Below are 21,633 nucleotides of genomic sequence, written 5' to 3'. Positions count from 1 at the left end.
AAAAAAACATTACAACAGCCTAATTTTTCCCAAGGAAAGAATTATGGTACATATTTTAGAACGGTAATCTTTTTAATCAAAAGTTAGAAAGCCGGGATTAAAAGATGACCACAACAGACCACAACAACCCTAATCGAAAGCAAAATCTCATAAAAGACTATATTCTAACTCCATTATTTTAAATCTGAAAAAAAAATTATTTTACAAAATATGTCTGTCAAAAGGCAATAAAAGTTAAAATATACAAGTAGAGTCTTGCTTCTATCTTTTAGAGAAAAAGCTTGTTTATAAAAAGTCTTCCATAATGTTTTGATATGTTGAAGATTTTACGTTTTTTTTGGTGTGAAGTTCAGAAACAAAGAAGCCATTTTGCACTTGTTTTAAAGTTCAACTGTTAAAGTTCAGATTCTCTTTGTCAACGCTAAATCAAGACGAATTATTTTCGTTGATTAATGCAAAATAGGTTCTTGTATGAGCTTGATATGTTGACAATGATCAAGTTTAATTTTAAGCCCAATTAGGCTGTGACTTGCTCCAGGTCTGTCCTCTATTGTTCCATAAGCGGTTTGATGCAATAAACATGAGCGCAGCTGCCCCACCAATGGTTCCTGCGATAGCAATCGCACGTGGTCCACCTGAAAATAATTTAGTAGTAAAAATAATTTGATTTTCAATACTGTTGAATGTGCTGATCATTTTTTGAAAATCTTAAGGCTGTCTGATTTAAAACTTTGTTTTGGCACTAGAACTTGTCCTGTCGCCCCCAAAAAATACTACTTTTTGTATTGCAACGTTATAAAATAAGCTTTTTGTAGAACCTAAATTTGTAGTTGAGACTCAAATATTTTAATGGTTTAAGACATTTAAGACTCAAAGGCTTCTTTACGGATTTTATTTTGTGGAAATAATTTTCACGGTAGACATCCAAAGCTGATAATAAAACTTCCTGTGAAATATAGTGAAGTATAGTTTCCTTAAAAGGTAATGCGTAATTATTAAGTTTACATACCCGTTGATTTAAAAAGGACACCACTTGTAACACCCGCAGCTATTGAGTTGTATTCATCTTCAACTCCACGAGCTTTTTCAATTGCAGTACTTGTGCAACCATACAATAAAGCTAAAACAAGGAATTATACAAATCATCTTTAGTAATGTCTATACCTAAGTCCTTCAAACTTTTTTAAACCTTATCTGTTATACACTTAAAAACTTCTGTGAAAGAGTTAAAAATCATAATTTACAAAAGGGAATTCACACTGAAAATCTTTTAAATTTACCCCAAATGCTGATCTCAATGCTTATTTAGTTATCACTTGTGATGACAACCATATCATATCACTCACCTACAACAGCAAGGCTGTTTCCAAGAAAAGGACCCCTTCTTGTACACCCATTGAGTACACTAAAATAAATAAGAAAACATATAAAAAACAATCTGTCATCAATATAAACCAAACTATTTCAGTACCAGTAGAGCCTGGGGTTAATAAGTCATCAGCCGAAAATTGTGATCCAAACTATTATTATACATACAGTAGACTCTCACTAATTCAAACTTCTATCATACAAATCCTTCTATAATTCAAACTAATTTTCAGTTCCAGTTGAAGGAAAAGTCTCAAAAGATACCCGGCTTTGTCATTTGAAAAATGCAGGCGTATGGTCAATCACACTCCCAAAACTTTATTTTTTGGAATTTAGGCGTGTGATAAGGAGTGCTGTGTACAACTTTAGTAGTGAAATTTGCATTTATGGCGTGTGATTGATCACACCGCTCAGAGATTTTAGGTGTGTGTGGAGGCGTGCGCGTGCTATCACACGCCTTAAACGATGCAGCCTGAGATACTCTCTATAATTTGAACAAAATTAGACTTCCTGTTTCAATTCGAATTAGCAAGGGTTAACAGTATAGTGCTTCTTACCTTTCTAGGTAGTGAAATTTACTCAATTATTATTAAACCCATATTATTTCAATTGATACTTTCATAAGAAACGTCTGTTTTGCTTTCATAATGGCTAATTACATTTTGTTTGGAGATATAAGTAACAAGAGGGTGTTTGTCAATCAGCAATTTTTTTCGTTCTTTCTATCTGTGATAATTTTCCGGGGGTCAGGATTTGATTATTATCAGTTAGGGTCAGGGTTGGACTCGAGTCATAACATAGGGCCAAAGGCACTTTTAGGGGCACAAGTACCCTGTGACTAAACCCTATTTTCTAATTTCATTGACCACCTTGAGTAAATTACTTTCATTTGAGAAAAAGACAGACCTGTTCAATCGCAATTTGAATGTTGTACCATCAGGTCTACGTAGGCCTTCAGCAAGACCCCAGATTCCTCCAACCAAAAGACCTAGAATATAAAAATTTGTAAATAACAGGTTTCTTTTGGGTGTATTTCCTTGTATTTTTTTCAGACCATAATTTTTCATTTTCAATAAAAAAGGAAAGCTTTGAAATGAGATTCTTGGAGTAAATTTGTATGGAGGACTTACATTTCTATTTAAAAAGATATTATCCTAAGAAAAAGTCTAAGTTTAGTGTGAGTAACAAAAATACAATAAAAATAATTTGGAGAGGAGCATATTTTAGTAAGAGATTGACTGACTTTGCCAAATAACAGCAAGAAAAAAGTTAGTAAAAAAGTTTGAAATTAGGGAGTTATTTTACAGATGATGAAAAAATAATTAAATGAATCATATTTTGGTGAGGCAACCTTATTTTGGCAAAATTTGGACAAATTAGTTCCTTTCAGGTACGTCATATCTTACCGGACCCATATGACCAACCAATACTTGTAAACATCCGTTCACCCCAGCCTCTCTTTTTATGACTGTCCTCGGCAAAAACGAATTCAGCTCCACCATCCTAAAAGTTAAAGAGATGTTGAACCTACCAGAACCTACTGCTGATACCCCTGGTAGCAAACAAGGAAAAAAACTTAGTCCCTGGCCCACAGAACACAGGCGTATTTTTTAGTGGTTGTTGGCATGCCGACAAAAGCATTCTCAAATGTGACTTTGTTTCTAAATTCTAATTTAATTGATCAAGTCTCTATCTTAATTCCATTAATTTTTGCGCGCCTTTTATTTTCGCGCCTTTAATTCTCGCGCAGCTTGTAAAATAAAATATTCCCGAATCCTTTAATTTTCACTCATGTTGCAATTTCTGGCATATTTTCTGAGTGTTTTTGATGATTAAAGTGAGTTAACTACTTGCTTTCAGTGTGTATTCAAGCTAGATCTTACATCCCAGAGGCATATTTACCATGAATCGAGGTCCCATTTTAGTAAAAAAGCCTTAAGATGAGATTTCTACACGTTCAGAACCATTACTAATTTGCGCACCCTTTAATTTTCGCGCCTCCAAGTGCGTGAAAATAGGCTATTTCGTGCTCCTTTTATTTTTGCGCACGTAAATAAAAAGGCGCATGAAAATTTATGGAATTAAGGTCCCTTTCCTCATTTCTGACAAAAGTTAGCGAGAGGAAAGTCAACATCTGGACCCTTAAGTCAACCCTCTCTGGATACCAATGCATTCACTTACAACCTTTTTCAAAAGATTTGAAGCGGCCAACTCAGTCAACCTTCTGTCTTTCCTTTAGGGTAAAGTCTTTGACAACATCAACCAACCTAAAGTATCCTCTTATGATAGCTATCCTCTCAAAGGTTTTCTTCCTAGATTGCTCCAATCACCCTTGATTGGTGCTTTTGATGCCATTGAAAGTAGGTGGTAGTAGCTGTTTAATAAATCTTACCTGGTGTAGAAAGGAAGGGTCAACATTCAAGTAAGGTGACAAGCTTCCAAGTCCGGACGAGTACACTAAAGTACAAAAATACAAACAGTGCAATTTGCAACCTATACGCTTTTCTTTTTATAAGAATAGTGTACTTTGGATGAGGGTCAAGTATTCTTAAAAAAGTGCCAAAATTGAGGGTGAAATATTCTTAACGTATTCTTACTTTTCTAGACTTTCTTTAGACTTTTTTACAAACATGAGAAATGATCAATTTGGGAGTTTTGGACTTTAGAGTGAACATTTGGGTTTAAACCTTAAAATTACATTTCTTCTTCAAACCTTCAATTTATCTCTAACTAAGGAAGTTAACCAAAACTGTATTCTTATCAAATTTTGTGAAATTCACCCTACAGGGTATTCTTAGGGTATTCTTACAATTTGGCCAATTTTCACCCTGATATTCTTATAGAAGATATTCTTATAATAAAAAAGTGTGTACGTATATGATTAAATGTGTTATTAAAAGTAACTCTAAAGATCAAATTTTTTAAAGCAGAACAAATTCATGGTTTGAATGGTAGACATGATAAGATCATCCTGTTTGGAAGATCATTATTGCTCCGGCCTAGGAGCCTTTAATTCTCTCTTCCGACAAGAAGAAGGGTCAAGACATTTTTTGTCTGTTTATCTAATCCGATGATCTATTCCGATTTAACAAAAACGGATCACTGATTCCGATAATACTGTGATTTGATTGGCCGAAAATATTAGAAAAAGATGGCTATCGAAAGGTCGTGGACTGGTGAGCTGTGAATACTGACAAATCTCAGTGAAAAATTGATCATTTTCATCCTTATTCATGATGTTTTGAACATGATTTATGAGAAGTTTGATGTTGCGTTGTACGTTGTACTGCTATTGTATACTGAATTCAAATACGTGTGTTTCTCATGATTTTATGCTGTAAAAATGATCTATTGTGGACTTTTGGTCATCTAATTGGTGGTTGTCCCTTTTGGATTTTCAAACTTGACAATGAAACTTTCAAACACACAGCCATTGATACACAGTATTTTTTGTGGTGTTATGTATGGCTGAAAATGATCCTGTTTTGGACTTTGTTATTGTTGTATTCATCATCGGCTGGCGACCGTTCCTTTTGATTTTTCAAACCCGACACAGATTTTTTACAAACATATCACTATGAGAATTCAATAAAGGATAATGAAACACAGTTCCTGTGTAAATTTTAACAAGATTGGAGAAATTTTCACAGTCAGACAGTGTTATGGCTGAAAATTATCATTTTTGGACTTTGTTGTAATTTCATCGCGGCTGGCGACCGTTCCTTTTGATTTTTCAAACCCGACACAGATTTTTTACAAACACATCACTATGAAAATTCAGTAAAGGATACTAAAACACAATTCCTGTGTAAATTTGAACAAGATCGGAGAAATTTTCACAGTATTATGGCTGAAAATGATCGTTTTGGACTTTGTCGTAATTTCGTCGCGGCTGGCGACCATTCCTTTAGATTTTTCAAACCCGACACAGATATTTTACAAACATATCACTATGAGAATTCGGTAAAGGATACTAAAACACAATTCCTGTGTAAGTTTGAACAAGATTGGAGAAATTTTCACAGTATTATGGCTGAAAATGATCGTTTTTGGACTTTGTCGTAATTTCATCGAGGGCTGGCGACCGTTCCTTTTGATTTTTCAAACCCGACAAAGATTTTTTACAAACATATCACTATGAGAATTCAGTAAAGGATACTAAAACACAATTCCTGTGTAAGTTTGAACAAGATCGGAGAAATTTTCACTGTATTAAGGCTGAAAATGATTGTTTTTTAACTCTGTATCGTACCGTCAACTGCTCCAACTTGGGATGAGTGTACGCAACATGGAACTTGTTGATATCTGGTCTGTATTTTCACTTACTGTAAAATCGAAAGAGAAATCGGGTATTTTTTAATACGCGGTTCATTAAACTCAAATCTAATGATTTTTGAGGTTTGGTGAAATGCTGGTGGAATGGCCGTCCCATGTTGCATAAGATAGTCCCAAGTTGGAGCAGTTGAGGGTAATTTCATCGCGGCTGGCGAATCGTTCCTTTTGATTTTTCAAACCCAACACAGATATTTTACAAACATATCACTATGAGAATTCAATAAAGGATACTAAAACACAATTCCTGTAATTTCATCGCGGCTGGCGACCGTTCCTTTGATTTTTCAAACCCGACACAGATTTTTTACAAACATATCACTATGGGAATTCAGTAAAGGATAAAAAAACACAATTCCTGTGTAAATTTGATTTTCACAGTGTTATAACCGGAAATGATATTTTTTGGACTTTGTCGTAATTTCATTGGCTGGGGTGACCGTTCCTTTTGAAGATTTTTCAAACCCAAAACAGGTTTTTTTCCAAGTATACCACTATTTATTACATACACACTATTGTACCATTTTAATTGGTTTATCCTACTCTCCCCCAAGTATTATCCCAACAGAAAAAATAATGCTTAGCTAAAAGCCCGTGGCCTCTAATTTAGGCTATTTTTCTCCCCGAAATTTTATCTGGACAATCAAATCAAGAACTTGGAAATATTGACTTCTAAATGTTTATCTCCTTTAGCTCCAATTTTGAACTTTTTAGTCGAGGTTGAGTGGGCGGGGGTGGGGTTGGTTCTTTAGGCAAGAAAGTGCATATGTAATCACTTAGAAGAGCTAAACTACCAGCTGGTTTATTTATTCGTTAAGATTATTTCTCATACTCGCTCTGCAATAGAATTATTACTTTGCTTTCTGATCTGTTCTGATTAGCAGTTTGTGGGCAACGTTCTAACACAACTAACTCAACAAGCTCATCTTTCACATCTTTTAATCTCTTAAGCCGGAGCTTCCAGCGCAGCTGGTTTATTTGTATATATAATCATTTCAAGAAAAAAGATCTATGTGGTAGCAGGTGGTAGCGAGGGTCTGGGGGGGCAGATTAATTGTACTTTTTCTTTATAGTAAGTTGAGGTAAAGGAGGGCTCAGCTATAGTTTGGCCTGACGGGGAAAATCTTTGATTTTCAGTGCTTTAGATTGGCTGATAATTGATAATTTTACAACCACTCATTCTATCACCCAGACCTGCCGATCTCATATAACTCAAGTGGCACTTTAACGGGTTAAAAGATAAACCCCTTTAAGAACGAGCTTGGAATATCATCACCTTGAATCTCAGGGGTTCCAAAAGAATATTTTCTCATCTAATACACTCATGTTTGAAAAATTTTGTATTCCTGAAAGTTAAAATGGCTGAAATATGCCACAAAATTTGGCATTTCAAGGGTTTCAAGGAAATTTTCCAGGGCAGGAAAAGAATCAAGGGTGTTTCAAGGGTTTCAAGGGTCGCTGGTCACCATGACTTCATACAAAAACAACAGCCTCTGCCCCCACTAGTGAAAATGCAGGTACCCCCAAGCATAATCAGAAAAAGATTTTTTGCATATTTGTACTTTGTACCCTGTGCTGCATGCAAGCATTTAAGCTAAAGTCCCGCAAAAGCGGGACAAAAATCAGTGCAAAAAAATGCCACATACAGTAGAAGATCTTTCAAATTAAGTATTTGAATAGAGCAGTAGAAAATACAACTTTTCTATTTTTCCTTTTTTTTGCAAAAGTTCTAAAAATGAAAATAAAAGGATACGGTAATGATAATTGAATACTCTTCACTGATGATCTGCGCCACTATTGTAAAGCTAGAATCGCATTGCGTCTTTTTGCTTTGGAATATTAAATTTTTTTTTACCCGTGCGGGAGATGACAGGCGTTCTGTGAGCGTTCTCAGCTCAATCCTCAGACTGCGCGCTAAAATGGTAGACATAGTTGTGGCAGATCATTTTGATGGAAGTTGTTGGAATGTTTTTGCAAGGCTCTTGGCAAAATATCGTTTGTTTTATTGTCAATGATGACAGTGCTGTTGTTAATTTTGTTAGATCTGACAAATTGATGTTTGTATAAAGTGCACTTTATAGTTTTTATTTCCATTGAAAAACCATATTCTGGTTTTCATGTTATTGAAAACTGAAAAATTTAACGGGCAATCCATTTTTACGGAATCTTCTTCTACGATAAATTTTGAGTAAAACTGCCCTAGGCTTTTGAAATTCAACATAGCTTTCAGAAGGAACTACGTGTCAAAAATATAGGAAATTTTAAAGCGTGCAATTACTTACATGCTTACCGCAAAAGCCGTCACCTGTCAATCTTGCTGAACGCTTACCGCCTGTTTCAGAACAATTTCGATAAGCTTGTAATTACACGCTTAAAAATTCTGCCATTTTGATAACCGTGCAATTGCGCGCTTACGGCCTCGGAACATAAGCGTGCAATTAAGAGGATTTCTCAGACTGGTTAATGAACTTATTACTTAAAATATCACTTACTTATATAATTTATTTATGATATAACACCCCTTTCTTAAATAAATGGCCTCTTAAAGTCTTTTATGTTTGCCGCAAGAAGGGAGAAACATTTAATTTGACCCCCGGTTTTTTCTCTCTTTTTCTAGCTAGTTCCCGGTTGTTAGTGTAGACACAACTTTAATCCGGGGAAATGAAGCGTTTTCATTGGTCTAAAATCACGGATGGTCACATGACCAGAATTTTATCTAGGGAAATGCCGTGGCGGCAATGTTTTGCTTTAGTGAGTTTGACCATTTTGTTGTTTAGATTTGAGCGGGCGAAATTTCTGTACAAACCAAAATATGGCTTCGTTGGAATACCGGTTGAAACACTTGTGATATATACTGAATTTGAAAGATCTTCTATGTGGCGTTTTTTTGCAAACTTCAAAAACTGATTTTTGTCCCGCCTTTGTGGAACTTTGGCTTAAGTGCTTGCGTGCAGCATAGGGTACAAAGTCCAAACATGCGTTTTTCTGTAATTTTTGTATGAAGAGTTAGGTCTATACTGAAGGGGATAGCTGTTATATTTTTCCCGGAGCATAATATTTCTTAAGAACAGATATGCATTTTCAGAATTTTTATTTTGAACAGAGTCCCATTTTTTCCCAGAACAGATGATATAATCCAGGAGAGCCTAGTCGGGCGGAGGATACAGAACAGATAGATAGTTCTGCTCTTGTTAGTTTGGACCAGACCAGCTAAAAGGTGAAATTGTTTTTTGGTCTGGAGTTTGGATGTCCAGGCTAACCAAATAGTTGCTATGACAGACGGGATTTTACTCTAATTAAGAGAATAGTAGAGTATTAAAGTAGAGGATTACCTGAGATTGGAGGTGAAAACTATTTACTTGTTAACCGGCAGTAGTTTTGTTGCCCCTTAAAAACTAAAAAAAATACCTGATATATTTCCAACAGAGGAGTAATCTGTTTCAGGATAGTTTCCATTCATCATTTTGCTTTTCAAATTACTTCCAACAGCAGCTTATTTTTGTTATTTTAAGTCCATTTCTAATTTTTTTAGTTGGCGGACATCTTTGGTCCGATCAAAATTTAGTAGTGGACGCTGCGGCGCACGTTGAAGGAAAACTAAAGAAATGATTATGTAATTGTCGACCAAAGAAAATACAGACTGTAATACATAACCGAAATGGGGATCGGACTAGCTTGCTGGTTCAATAAAACTGGCTGGGTAATGTCGACAATTATCGGTCTGTAAATTAAAAGTTGTTTTCTAAATATTAGAAAACGAAAGTCCATTCTTGACCATTATGAAATCTATCAAGAGAAGAAAAAGTCAGAAAAACGCAGTCGCATTAAAGATTTTCAACTTTAAAAGATTTCATCTGGCATATTTGTTCATATTTTCTATACCTATCAACGATGGTGAACGTTCAGAAAGGTGTTTTGATACAATGGTAAGACACCTCTTCTCGAAATAGATCTTTTGCTTTTATCAGAATGTCGTGGGTGTTCAGTCAGGGAAATTTTTCTATCTTATATTCCAGACCCCCGCGCTCGATAGGATCGATCATCGGAGCGGCTCGATGACGGATCGATATGTGATCGATGGATTACTTATCGATCCGGATAGGAGATCGATGGAAGATTCAGCCATTAAAAAGTCTTGAGTATCGATCCTTCGTTGATCCATTATCGAGCTAGTATTTCAATCGAGTATATCGATTCGTCATCGATCGTTAATCGATTCGTCATCGATCGTTAATCGATTCGTCATCGATCGTTAATCGATCGTCATCGATCGTTAATCGATTCGTCATCGATCGTTAATCGATTCGTCATCGATCGTTAATCGATTCGTCATCGATCGTTAATCGATTCGTCATCGATCGTTAATCGATTCGTCATTGATTATAAATCGATTATGCGATAAGATCGATAAAAGATCGATGATAGATCGATGATAGATCGATAACTAATCATAAGCTTAAAAAAATCTTGAGTATCGATCCTCTATCGATCTCCTATCCGGATCGATAAGTAATCCATCGATCACATATCGATCCGTCATCGAGCCGTTCCGATGATCGATCCTATCGAGCGCGGGGGTCTGGTATATTAAAATTTTGCGTCGCACCACGATTAACTGCAATTACATACTTATTGTTGACATGATATTTCAATAGACCTTTTTGCCTTTCCATCTGCCATACCGTAACTAGGTCTAATGTCAACATCCCTCCTCTAATTTCGACACCCTTTTTATCAGAGCTGAAATTGATATAAAGGTTGAAACTGTTTTTCTTTGCTTGATGGTCAGAGAGGGATTATTCTTTTTCAATAAGTGACTCAAGCTTTCATATATTATTCCTCTCTCTAAAAAAGGGTGTCGGAATTAGACGAGGGATGTCGATATTAGACCAACTTACGGTATTGAATTGTATGCAAAAATGATGGGGGCTGAATTGCCGTGGCGAGATTGCATTAAAAATATGGCAAAACCTATCAGTCTAGCAAACCGAGCAAAAAGTTAATTCTTCTTTCAGAAAAAATACTATAATTTGTTAATACCTCTATTCTTGCAGCTTCCCAACATCCAAGCTCTCAAACATTAGAAGGCAAATGAAATTACTTCGATTTCCCATAGAAATTATGCAATGAAAAATCCGGGGGTCAATAAACCAACCAGACGGTACTAATCGATAAACTTGATTATCAAAGAAATTGATAAACTTGATTATCGAAGTAATCGATAATAATCGAAGTAATCGAACAACCATTTATCGATTAACAATCAAATTTGAGTACCAAAATTTGAAAAAAATTGTGAGTCTTCGATCACTTTCTTAACAACCCTTCGAGGAATCGATTACTGTTTGTGAGTACTTTGATTGTTATTGATTGTTTTCGATAACTTTGACAACTTCGATAACCAATTGATTGCTTCGAAACCAATTACTATGATATATCTTTAAGAAAAACCAAAAAAACTGACCTAAAACCAAAGCAAAGAAGACCCGCCATAAAGATTGACCTCCTTAATTCCCAACCATATTGCGCCCACCATTTTGTGCGCCTTCGCCCTGGCAGTCTAGCAGAATGTTAATTCTTCTTTCAGAAAAAAGACTATAATTTGTTTACCTTTATTCTTGCAGCTTTCCATCATCCAAGCTCTCAAACATCACAAGCGGAATGAAATTACTTTCAATTTCCCGTAGAAATTATGCGATGAAAAATCCGGGGGTCAAAGAATAAAAACTTTCTTTTCAGCACTAGTTATCTTTGCTTATAACGAATTATTACTTTTCAATATATTTTTTAAATATAATTTCTGCTTACAAAAATACTTAACATTGTACTGAAAGTTTGAAAAAGTTGATTCTACTTAGTTCTTGTTGAATTTAAGCGAGTTTCTATTTTGCAATTTTTCTACAGAGACAAATAAAGATTTTTTCTATTGTTCTTGCTTGATTGCCTCTACTGTAAGGGTAAGTTCCGTAGGAATGAGGCTATCGAGACATAATGTGACGAATTTGCAGGAAAACTAAATTTAACATTTCTCTAGGCTGACTATGCGAAAGAAAGTATATATTAATATAAAACTTACATGCATATTGCATATAATTGGCATAATTAAAGTGTAATCTTGTAGATGAAAGATTAAAATAGCTTCTCTTGAAAACTAGAGATAATTGAATTCACTCATCTCACAGAACAAGGGCTGCTTAGAACAAGCACTTGACTTCAAAAAACCATAACATTAGACATAAACTCAAGCTGAAAAATCACCAGCGAAGGTAAAAAAAATCCTTAATCAGCTGACATTGAATTATTGCATATGTTTTGAATATTTTCCAACTAAATCCGCCTACCACGACTTTTTTGTTGCTGTATTTTGCATACAATTCAAGGCGAAAGGTCTATCTCACTCTTCTTGAAAATCTTCGCTTTTGAAATCTGCACTTTTTTGTATATTATTCAAGATAAAGGGAGGACTTTATTTAATTAATAATTATAATAATAATCCCCAAATTTATTTCCTCAAAATAAATATATTATATAAATATGAAATACTGCACCATGAAAAGGAAAGAGAAAGTTTTTTTTCAAAACATTATATTCAAATAGCAGTTGTACAGCAATTAGAATTTTGGAACCATGGTTATTATCTTTGAATGGAATCAATGTTAGAGTTTTTGGAATTTTTGAAAGGTTCTTTTAATAGCCATGTCATGTCTGTTCCAAAAAAAATCTGCACATTTTGATACAATCTTAAAAGAAAAAAGTAACACCTTATAACGTAATAAAATTACCTGAAATAAATTTTGAGTGGATGATTTTACCTTTCAGAAAATTCGGAAAATAAGAAGGAAACATTCAGAATTTTTTCTGCTGGGCAAAATTTTTGCTGTTCTGAACTTCACTGATTTCAGATATGTATTCAGAATTTTTATCATTTTCTTGGAAATTTCAGCCCTCCGAAATAGGCTTTAAGTGCCAAAAGATTGCAAAATGTACCCAAAAAAACTTTCATAAAGTTCCAAAATATTGCAAATCAACAAAAAAGATTAAAATCTTAACTCAATTTTATTTTTATTCCTATATTTTATCAATCCTGGGTTAACTGTTTGTGAGCTGACGGTTATGTCTGAGCCAAAGTTCGAAAATTGACTTTGCTTTTTGCCCCTTTTCTAAGTATTTTACGATCCTGTGATGGCCCCAATTTTCAGTAATAATTTTCCAACATTGCTCTTTTTCTTTTGAGAATTTATCAGTATCACCCTGTGAGGAAGTTGCTTTTTGATATTTTGTTCTTCAGGTCTCGAGAGGATCAACCGTTTCTACCCCCTAGAGATGTTTCTATTAGTGTAAAAAAGGGATCTTCATGGCTCGCACACAAATAACCCCTAGATCTTTCGCTCAACTGTTCTTCTCCTTTTTCTTTCAGTGATCCAACTGTCAAACAATTTCTTCTCCACATGGACGAAACAAGATCATTGGGTGAAAAATTCATTCTCGAAGACATGGATGCAACACATCTTTTTGTATCAGCCAAAGTTATCAAGACGCTTGAAGCGAAATTATGGGAATTAATGGACAAGTTATCATTCCCAGTCGGGGATGGTCAGTAAAAGTTATCATGATTTTTGAATGTTTTTAACAAGAAATATTCACTTGTACGTGTTGGTTGGAATCGAAGAAAAACAACTATGTCAACTCCTGTTGTGAATAAACTTTTGTCGAAGCGAATATACGAATTGTCGCTAAACCTTTACCACAAAACTATCGATTCTGACCCAAGCATTCCAGATACAAATTTTGGGTTAACATTTGAAGATTTGAATGAAGACATTTTGTGGTTAAATTCGACATTTAAATTGATATAGCATAGATCTTATATGGGGGTATTTCAAATATAGCTACGTCATAGTCTCAAGTTAAAAGCTTAAACTACTTCTCTCTACTTTTCTAGTGAATAAACGAGACGTTTGAGATAGGTGCAAGTTTTCGATAAAATTTAAAAATTTTCTAATTATTCTCCTGTAAGTAAACAAAAGCATTCCAAATCTTTTAAGAGAACCAATTTTGTTTTTTGATTGTTTTGGCGAGGTAGCAATTTTATAGATTTTGTCTAATTTTTTTTCTTTAGCCTAAATATGAGTGTTTTAGACGTAAATTAAGCGTTGTTTTAGAAAATCATGAAAAAAAGCTTATTTTCACTGAGAAAACTATATTTTTAATTGTTGAAGGAATTCTTTTTATATACAAACAAACACTAAAAACACTTAAGACTCCTACCCTCTTGAAAAAGACCACTGGTCACATCGCCAGGAGGAAGAAACCAAAGAATTAAATTCGTTGAAGTTTGTCAAATTCGCCAAAATTAATTCCTATAAGATATTTGTAATCACTCATATTCATTATTGACAAGCAGTGATTCCACCAGAATATTATCTGATGATAATTTGATAAATTGAAATGCGGTATTTTTTCTTCTTTTCGTGATCGCGATTCGTACAGCATTATTTTTTGAAGCTCAGATAACCTTTAGTTTGTACTTGAAATCCACCTTACGAGTCCATTGGCATTTGTACGGATAAAATCAAAAATTAAAAGTGTAACATTTTATATCAGGTGACCCACGAAAAAGTATAAGAGTTTGCAGGGTAACTGTGTCCGAAAAAAATTATTAACTAAATTCTTTTTTCATGGTAAAGAGGAAAGGCAAACTTAAATTTTGATGTATCTTTTTTTAATTTTGGAAAAGTAGTTATCGAGATATGGAGGTATAAAGTCAAAAGTCATTATAAAAAAACAGTTAATAAACGTCAAAAAGACCCCCCCCCCCCCGGGTTAAACAATATCAACAATTATTGTTACATCTTCGTATATTTTTTACAATAGAGTCCAAATTTTTTAAGCCGAAGTATTTTAAATATTTCAACACTTTTATTTTCAGTATTTGAAAAATATTTCTGTGTTACTCCCGAGAGATTCAATGTATCTTCACTAACCATTAGAATCCTAATACAAAAATTGTTAATTTTTATGAAGGATTTATGAAAAGATTATTCTGGAACAAAAAATTCTTACCTTTGTTTATAGGTACCACCCTTGTCTCAGTCGACGACGACTTTAAGAATTTCACCAGGGATTTTTCGAAGATGGAAAACAAGTGGGGACACTTGAATTTTAATAAAAAGTTTTTAAGTGGGGACATTGTTTTTAAATCTTTAAATCTTTATTTCATAATGTGTCTTTTCTTACTGGGGACAATTTTTTACTGCCGTGAATTTTTTTGGCTGTTTTTCATCGTGGGTGTTGAAAAAGATCAGTTAGCTCTAGTTTAGACGGCCCACTTTTTGCCCTGCCTATTTTAATTGTGAATTAAAGAGGGCATTAAGTGGGCTGTCTAAAGTGATGCATCGCCCTCTTTTGACGTCAATGCAATGTCTTCTTTCAAACCTTTCCAACCCAAGCAAAGATTTTAACAACCAACTTTGTGCCCTCTTTCTGCCTACTCTAACAATTAGAATAGGCAGGGCAGAAAGTCGGCCGTCTAAACTAGAGCTTATAATCTTGACTGCTGCCCAGGAGGACGGGGTTCGATTCCCACTCGGTGCTGTAATTCACTGTGAATGTACCTTCACTCGGGCCAACCAATGCCATATGTGAGGGGAACTGGGTAACAGAAACTTTAATGGGATAAACTTTCGCGGGGATTAAATTTCGCGGATTTCGCGGATTTGGGTGTCATTCGCGAAAATCCGCGAAATTAAGTCCCAATGGAAATTTGGAGCGGCCTCATCCGCGAAAAAATATTCCTTGTTCCCTAGATAGTGGTTCACGCCGGATTAACGCACTTGATCCGTAAACTGTGTTTCAGTGTCTCGCAAGCTGGGAGGCAGTATAAACTGCAGCGTAAGAAGGTTCTAACGAGACAACTGTCAATACAGAATCATAAGGCATCTTCTGTAAGGAGAAGATAGCAGTCACTCGTCATGTAACATGAAATAGAATTAAATAAATTCAGAAAAACTTTGCACTTTATTTCAAAATGTCACCAAATTCGAGTTGTGAAACCCTATACTTAGCCTAGAATTGATTCAGTCACTTGGATAAATCTGATGGTTAAGTTGTGACTGAATAACGAATAACTATTTTAAGTATTCCAAGGCAAACTTAAAATCCGTAAATATAAAAAATCTTTAAAGCGCCGAAAACGCTATATTACCATAAGCCGTGTTCTAGCCTCATGAATACGGGCTTAGTTAACTAGGCTACCCTATACTATGGTGAAACGAAAAAACTACAAAGGTACAAAACGATCGTTCGATTTAAAGGAAAGTTCGAAATAGGTTCAAGTAGTAGAAATAGAGATCTTTTTATATTTATAAGAGTTGATAAGGAAATTTTCACGGTGTGAACAAACTTGTACGAGTTAAAGAGACGTTCGAGTAAATGCAGTAGAGGCCCGGGGGGGGTACTAGGTTTGCGAGGTGACGGGTATGTCCGAGCCGAAAATCGAAAATCGACCCTTTGAGAGACAAAATTTTGGTGATTTTGGGACCCTTTGAGAGACTTTTTCCTAAATTATGGTCCATTTTTTCCAAATTTTGGTTTAATTTTCACCAAATTTTGGTCAAAATATTTGGAAATCGTGACCCTTTGAGAGAAAAATTTTTGATTTTCGTGATTTTGGGACCCTTTCAGAGACTAACTTTTGAATTTGTACCCCTTTGAGAGACTTCTGAGGAATGAGAAAAGGTACCCTTATGGCTCGCACATACCCGGCACCCATTTTGCCTAAGTACCCCTCTCCCCCCCGGGAGTAGAGGATGGGGTTATGAAGACGTCTATCGACCTCTACGAAATAATTGACTGAATGTCTTTTATTCGGAATTGAATAATCGAGAAATGAAAAATGACAATATTGTAATCTGTTTTCAATGAATAATCTGAAATGTACTGGAGATGAGATGTAGGCGTTAATAAGATGCGTGATGGGGAAGGCGGTCACAGTGTGACCTAGTTTTAGATTTATAAAATATTGTCTAATTTTCATCTGTCCTCCAGTCGTCAGAAAGTATGGACAGACTTGACGTTGTTTTGGTCTCTCCTAGGTTTTCGAACTACTTTAATCGTAGAAATTTTAGCGAGACTAATTTTAGCGTATATTAGCGAGTCAGGAAAATCTTGATTTTTTTGGACTTATTTTAGCGAATCACGATTTCAATAAATTTCGCGTGGATAAATTTTAGCGAACACTCGTGTTACATTATTGACTGAGTTCGTTTTCTAGCATTTCTATGCACTGAAACCCTTCCTATTGATAAAAATGTATCAAGGCAATATAACCAGAAATTTAGCGCGGTAAATTTTAGCGATCTGTCGATTCGGTGTGTTTTAGCGAGACTTATTTTAACGAAAATAGGGAAAACTCGCTAAAACGCTAAAATTAGTCTCGCTAAAATTTCTACGATTAAATTAGGTTAAGTTTTTGTTCTAGGGCTTCCTCTTACATGCCAAACCACGAAACTCCGTGGCCAAACGAAGTCACCATTTTCTTCGCCTTTTGACACATATCTTTACTAACTTTTCTCTCGTTGATGCTCTGATGATGAAGTCCTCTGTGCACGGCGGTGGGGGTACTTGGGTTGCGAGTTGACGGGGAGGTGCCGCCCGACTTTCGACCCTCGGACCCTTACCGGGACTAAAAAGAAGAAAACATAGGAAAGTTTTGTGAATTTTACGACCCTTCCCAGCCGGCACACAACGTCAAAACAACGTCCATTTGACATTCATAACGTCCAAATAACGTTATTTGAACGTTAAAGCAACGTTGTGTGCCAGCTGGGTTACCCGGACAAGTTTGACCAATTTTGACCAAATTTTTATCTTTCTGGGGGTAAAAAGTTGAAATTTTCTTATTTTTCCTAGTCCTGATTTTTCCGACCCTTAGTTAGCGGGGCTTTGGAAATCCAAAAAAAGTACCCTTAAGGGCGGCACATACCGTACCCTCCATTTGCCTAGGTACCTCCCCGGCCTCTGTGCAATGCTAAGGCTAATTTTCTTGAATTGTTTCAGCTTATGCAGATTTTTCATTACCCGTTTTCTTTCCTTCGTACTTTTTAAAATCAACTTGATTGGATGCCATGCTAGCTCTTTTCTGTTTATTTGTCCAACGCAATTTTTGGACGATTTGATATCTTGGACGCCAATGATACTTAGTATATCTTCAATATCTATAGTAGAGGGCCAAACCTTAGGATCCGCGACAACTTTTTTAGGACGCAACCACATAAATTCCATTCGAAAGTTGGATGTATTTGAAGACATTTTCGCGAGGGGGGTCCGCTGCTAAGGCCTGGCCAAATTTTTTAGGGCCCAAATTGGGAAATTGGCCCCGTAAAAAATTGACGTTAAGGGCGATGTTCGAAAATCATGGCTTATTATATATCGTTGGAAAGGGAATCTTTCGCTGATCAAGAATCAATTCACAACTATGGCCTGAAAATGAACGTATCTCGAGCTATGACTCTATTTGTGAGGATAGGTAAATTATCTGCTTGAAAAGAATTGGCGTCAAAAAATACTCTAAAAACTTTTCTCATCTTTAAACCACCCAATTATATTTTCTTCAACTTCAAAGAAAAAAATAACAAAACTCGTTAGCAATTTATAAATTGAACTTGTAAATTTTAATTTTCAGCATCAGAATGGTCATCGCCCGACTCAGATTCATTTTCTTCGTCAAAATAATCATCCTCTTCTTCATCACTACTTTCTTGTTCTTCTTTTTCTTCGACCACTTTGCTTTCTTCCTTATCAGGCACAGGCATTCTCAGCTTCGTTGGAAGAGCAGGCTCGTGACTTGTTTTTGGACGGCATACACCGTTTATCATAGTGTAGCCGTTATCCAGAGGGGTTCCCGTTTCTGAAGGGTTTGCAAATGATTCTAGGTTTTTATTTGGTACAAGACTCTTGTCGTTCGAAGGTCATTCGAGGACTTTTCAGGTCCGATTCTCGCAAGTATTTTTTTGTTCTTAAGTTTTTTGGTTTACGTAATGTTACGCAATGCGACGCGTGAAGACATTGCAAGGGTACATATCATGAATAGCAAGCTCTGTCTTTTGAGTAAAGCTACCTTATCTGGGTGAGAGACAATTAAGAATTTCTCTGGTTTGACGTCAATTCTTCTTTAAGCAGATAATTTACCTATTCTCACAAATAGAGTCATAGCTCTAGATACGTTCATTTTCAGGCCATAGTTGTGAATTGATTCTTGATCAGCGAAAGATTCCCATTCCAACGATATATAATAAGCCGTGTTTCACAGCGATCTGCTATCGGGTTCAAAATATCGATTAATTTTAATTATTGTTGAAATACTTATCAATCAACAAAAACTTTTTGTTTTATCCTTATTGTATTTATGTTCTGGTCCTATGGTCAAAATTTTAGGTCTGTAGCACCACTACAGTCAGAATTATGTGAATTCCGATTTGCGGGATCTGAGAGGGGATTTCTAGGGATTTTGAGGGATCTGAGAAAACGAAAGTGCTCTGTTTCAAGAAACCTGATTATAGTTTTCGGAAATTTTAGATTTTAGTCTATTTCGTACATCAATTGCACTATATACACAAATTTCCATCTTCATTCGGCTATTAAAACTCGAGTTATTAATAAAAACGAGTCAAAGTTTCCCCGATTTTTCATACTTCCAACACCAGATCACCGTGGTTTTTCGAACATCGCCCTTAACGTCAATTTTTTACGGGGCCAATTTCCCAATTTGGGCCCTAAAAAATTTTGCCAGGCTTTAGCAGCGGACCCCCCTCGCGAAAATGTCTTCAAATACATCCAACTTTCGAATGGAATTCATGTGGTTGCGTCCTAAAAAAGTTGTCGCGGATCCTAAGGTTTGGCCCTCTACTACTATTTTGTCTTATTCCTGTTGTTCCTCTTTCGTATCTTACCCCTGACCCTACCATTTCGTGTATAATAATTTCGTTTTCTTGATTCGATGTCTCTTTCTTCATTCTTAATTTCTTGTTGGTGTTCTCTTGCGCAATAAAAAGTTTTTATTTGTTTGTAAGATTTTTTATTTTATTTGTATGAATTTTATCAGTTTTATGAAAGCCTCCTTGATTTTGTAGATGTTATTCTAAATTAAAACAGCTAAAATAACAGACGATTTTTTTCACAATAAACAGGTACATTCATTTCATTTTATGAATAGCCGACAATAAAAACTCTTAATTTTTTTATATCTAGAAAATGGAAAATCCAAAAAGTTTTTATTCTTCTTTTCATTTTCTTTTTTCTGATTTACTTAAATTGCTTAAATTTTATGATTGATATAAACTGATTATCAACTTAATGTTTTTGCTTTTTTATCTCTTCATCGTTCATCGTTCATCATTGTTTCAAAACATCCTTCACTAAAATTTGGTACACGTGCCTCTGGGTATAAGATTCCATTACCCCCTGATTGATCGTGGAAATTATGGACGAACCATGATTTTCTGGAAGGAAACAGCCAATCTCGTGCCCGTGTATCCCAGGCTTTATTTACACTACTGATGGACGCCAGAAAACGAGGTTGGGAAACAGCATTATAAATTCAAAGTCCGTGAGCGTTGTCAGTCAGAGTCGTCCTTGTACATAGACGATCACTAAAAAACGGAAAAGTTTAGGAGGTGGGAAAAATTTGTGGAACAGGCGGCTAGCCCGGGGCGGAGTAAGCAGTAGCAGAGGTGTTTACAGTTTGTACCAGACACTATTTTCCGTATATTGCCCGGACGGCCTGACTCTACTGTGCATATATTTTCCCGCGTTCACTAGTAGCCCTCTCTAAAGTCTAACAGACAATAGCATCGTCTAACCTATGCGACAACTTTTCATTTTAATAGCTTTTTTGAAGCAGACAATATAATCAGGGATATGTCGTCGGGAAGTTTTGAAACCACAATCGATTTGTAAGTGCTTTCAAGTAGGTTCGAAGAGTAGAGTTTAAAAACTCTGAGCTTTAACGCTAGACTTAAGACTGAGGATCCAGAAGTTCAAAAATAGTCCAATAAGGCTCAGAATATAGCTTGGAAGTCTGCCAACCCCTCCCAAATTGAAATATTCGATTACATTAAAGAGATAGCCCAAAATCGACTGTCTCGCCGGAACTTTAAAAACGTTAAAATATCCGGAATTCTCGATATATTTCAACCATGATTGTACACTTTTTGATCAGCTATAATTATGAAATAATAAATCACATTTTAATCCTTCAAATTGCTATTTTTCGGGCATTCGATTAACGAATACCGTTAAGAAGAAAAACCAAAGAGGATTTAAAAATATTTGTTTTTAAATTAAATTCTCTTTGGAAAAACATCACTTATTCCTACTCTGCGTATCGATTCAGTTTATAGCTATTTGGAAATAAATTTTGTACTGTCTTCTTAATGATTTTCAACAGGGGGTCGAATATTTCGTATTTGTATTCATAAAATAGGCAAAAAACGGTTACCCTGAGTACCAGAGGTTTGTTGAGAATATTTCAACCTCTGAAGACCAATAATAGAAATTCTATCGCACATGTGTCAATTTAATCACTGTAGAAATTACTGGGGAATTTGTAGATAGTAAACTGCATACTGATACACTACAGTGTGCTAGACATTAAAATCCGCTGGGAGATCACCATGGCAATAATTTCAAAACGAGGCAAGTAATGTTCGTGACCGTGACGTAATTTTTATGCACAACACGGCGGGCGGGCGGTGCACCTGATTTGACTGCCTCCAGTTAGTTGTAATTTTAAGCACCTACTCCATTCCGCCCAACGCCCACTTTTTATCGCGCGAAAAAACTTTTGAAAATCACCCTCCTCCTACTCTTTTAAGTAACACTAATTTCAAAAGCATAGGATTCTTTTAAGCTATCATTAAATCCATCTATTTACCA

The 21,633-nt window shown here is 35.5% G+C and overlaps 1 protein-coding gene across 1 annotated transcript; it reads right to left on the bottom strand.

Annotated features, from left to right (window-relative positions):
• Nucleotides 1-130: 130 nt before the first annotated feature.
• Nucleotides 131-9,288, bottom strand: LOC136824740 (mitochondrial import inner membrane translocase subunit Tim23-like). Its single transcript, XM_067080745.1, has 7 exons — nt 9,109-9,288; nt 3,761-3,825; nt 2,775-2,871; nt 2,275-2,356; nt 1,347-1,405; nt 1,010-1,120; nt 131-635 (listed from the first exon to the last, which is right to left on the bottom strand). The coding sequence occupies exons 1-7, from the start codon at nt 9,161-9,163 to the stop codon at nt 508-510; spliced, it is 597 nt and encodes a 198-aa protein (XP_066936846.1). The 5' UTR covers nt 9,164-9,288; the 3' UTR covers nt 131-507.
• Nucleotides 9,289-21,633: the final 12,345 nt, after the last annotated feature.

This window comes from Clytia hemisphaerica, unplaced genomic scaffold (assembly GCF_902728285.1).
Source record: "Clytia hemisphaerica strain Z4C2 unplaced genomic scaffold, Clytia hemisphaerica genome assembly, whole genome shotgun sequence".
Taxonomy (NCBI): domain Eukaryota; kingdom Metazoa; phylum Cnidaria; class Hydrozoa; order Leptothecata; family Clytiidae; genus Clytia; species Clytia hemisphaerica.
Note: the sequence above shows the minus strand (reverse complement) of the source record. Positions and strands in the feature narration are given on the sequence as shown.

Bases quoted from the DNA above. Each gene is read 5' to 3' on its own strand.
- LOC136824740 (XM_067080745.1), bottom strand. From the start codon at position 9,163: ATGATGAATGGAAACTATCCTGAAACAGATTACTCCTCTGTTGGAAAT. The intron at 2,872-3,760 runs GTAAGATTTATT...TTTAACTTTTAG, and splicing joins ACCCTTCCTTTCTACACCAG to GATGGTGGAGCTGAATTCGT. The intron at 1,406-2,274 runs GTCTGTCTTTTT...TATTTATTTTAG, and splicing joins TTCAAATTGCGATTGAACAG to TGTACTCAATGGGTGTACAA.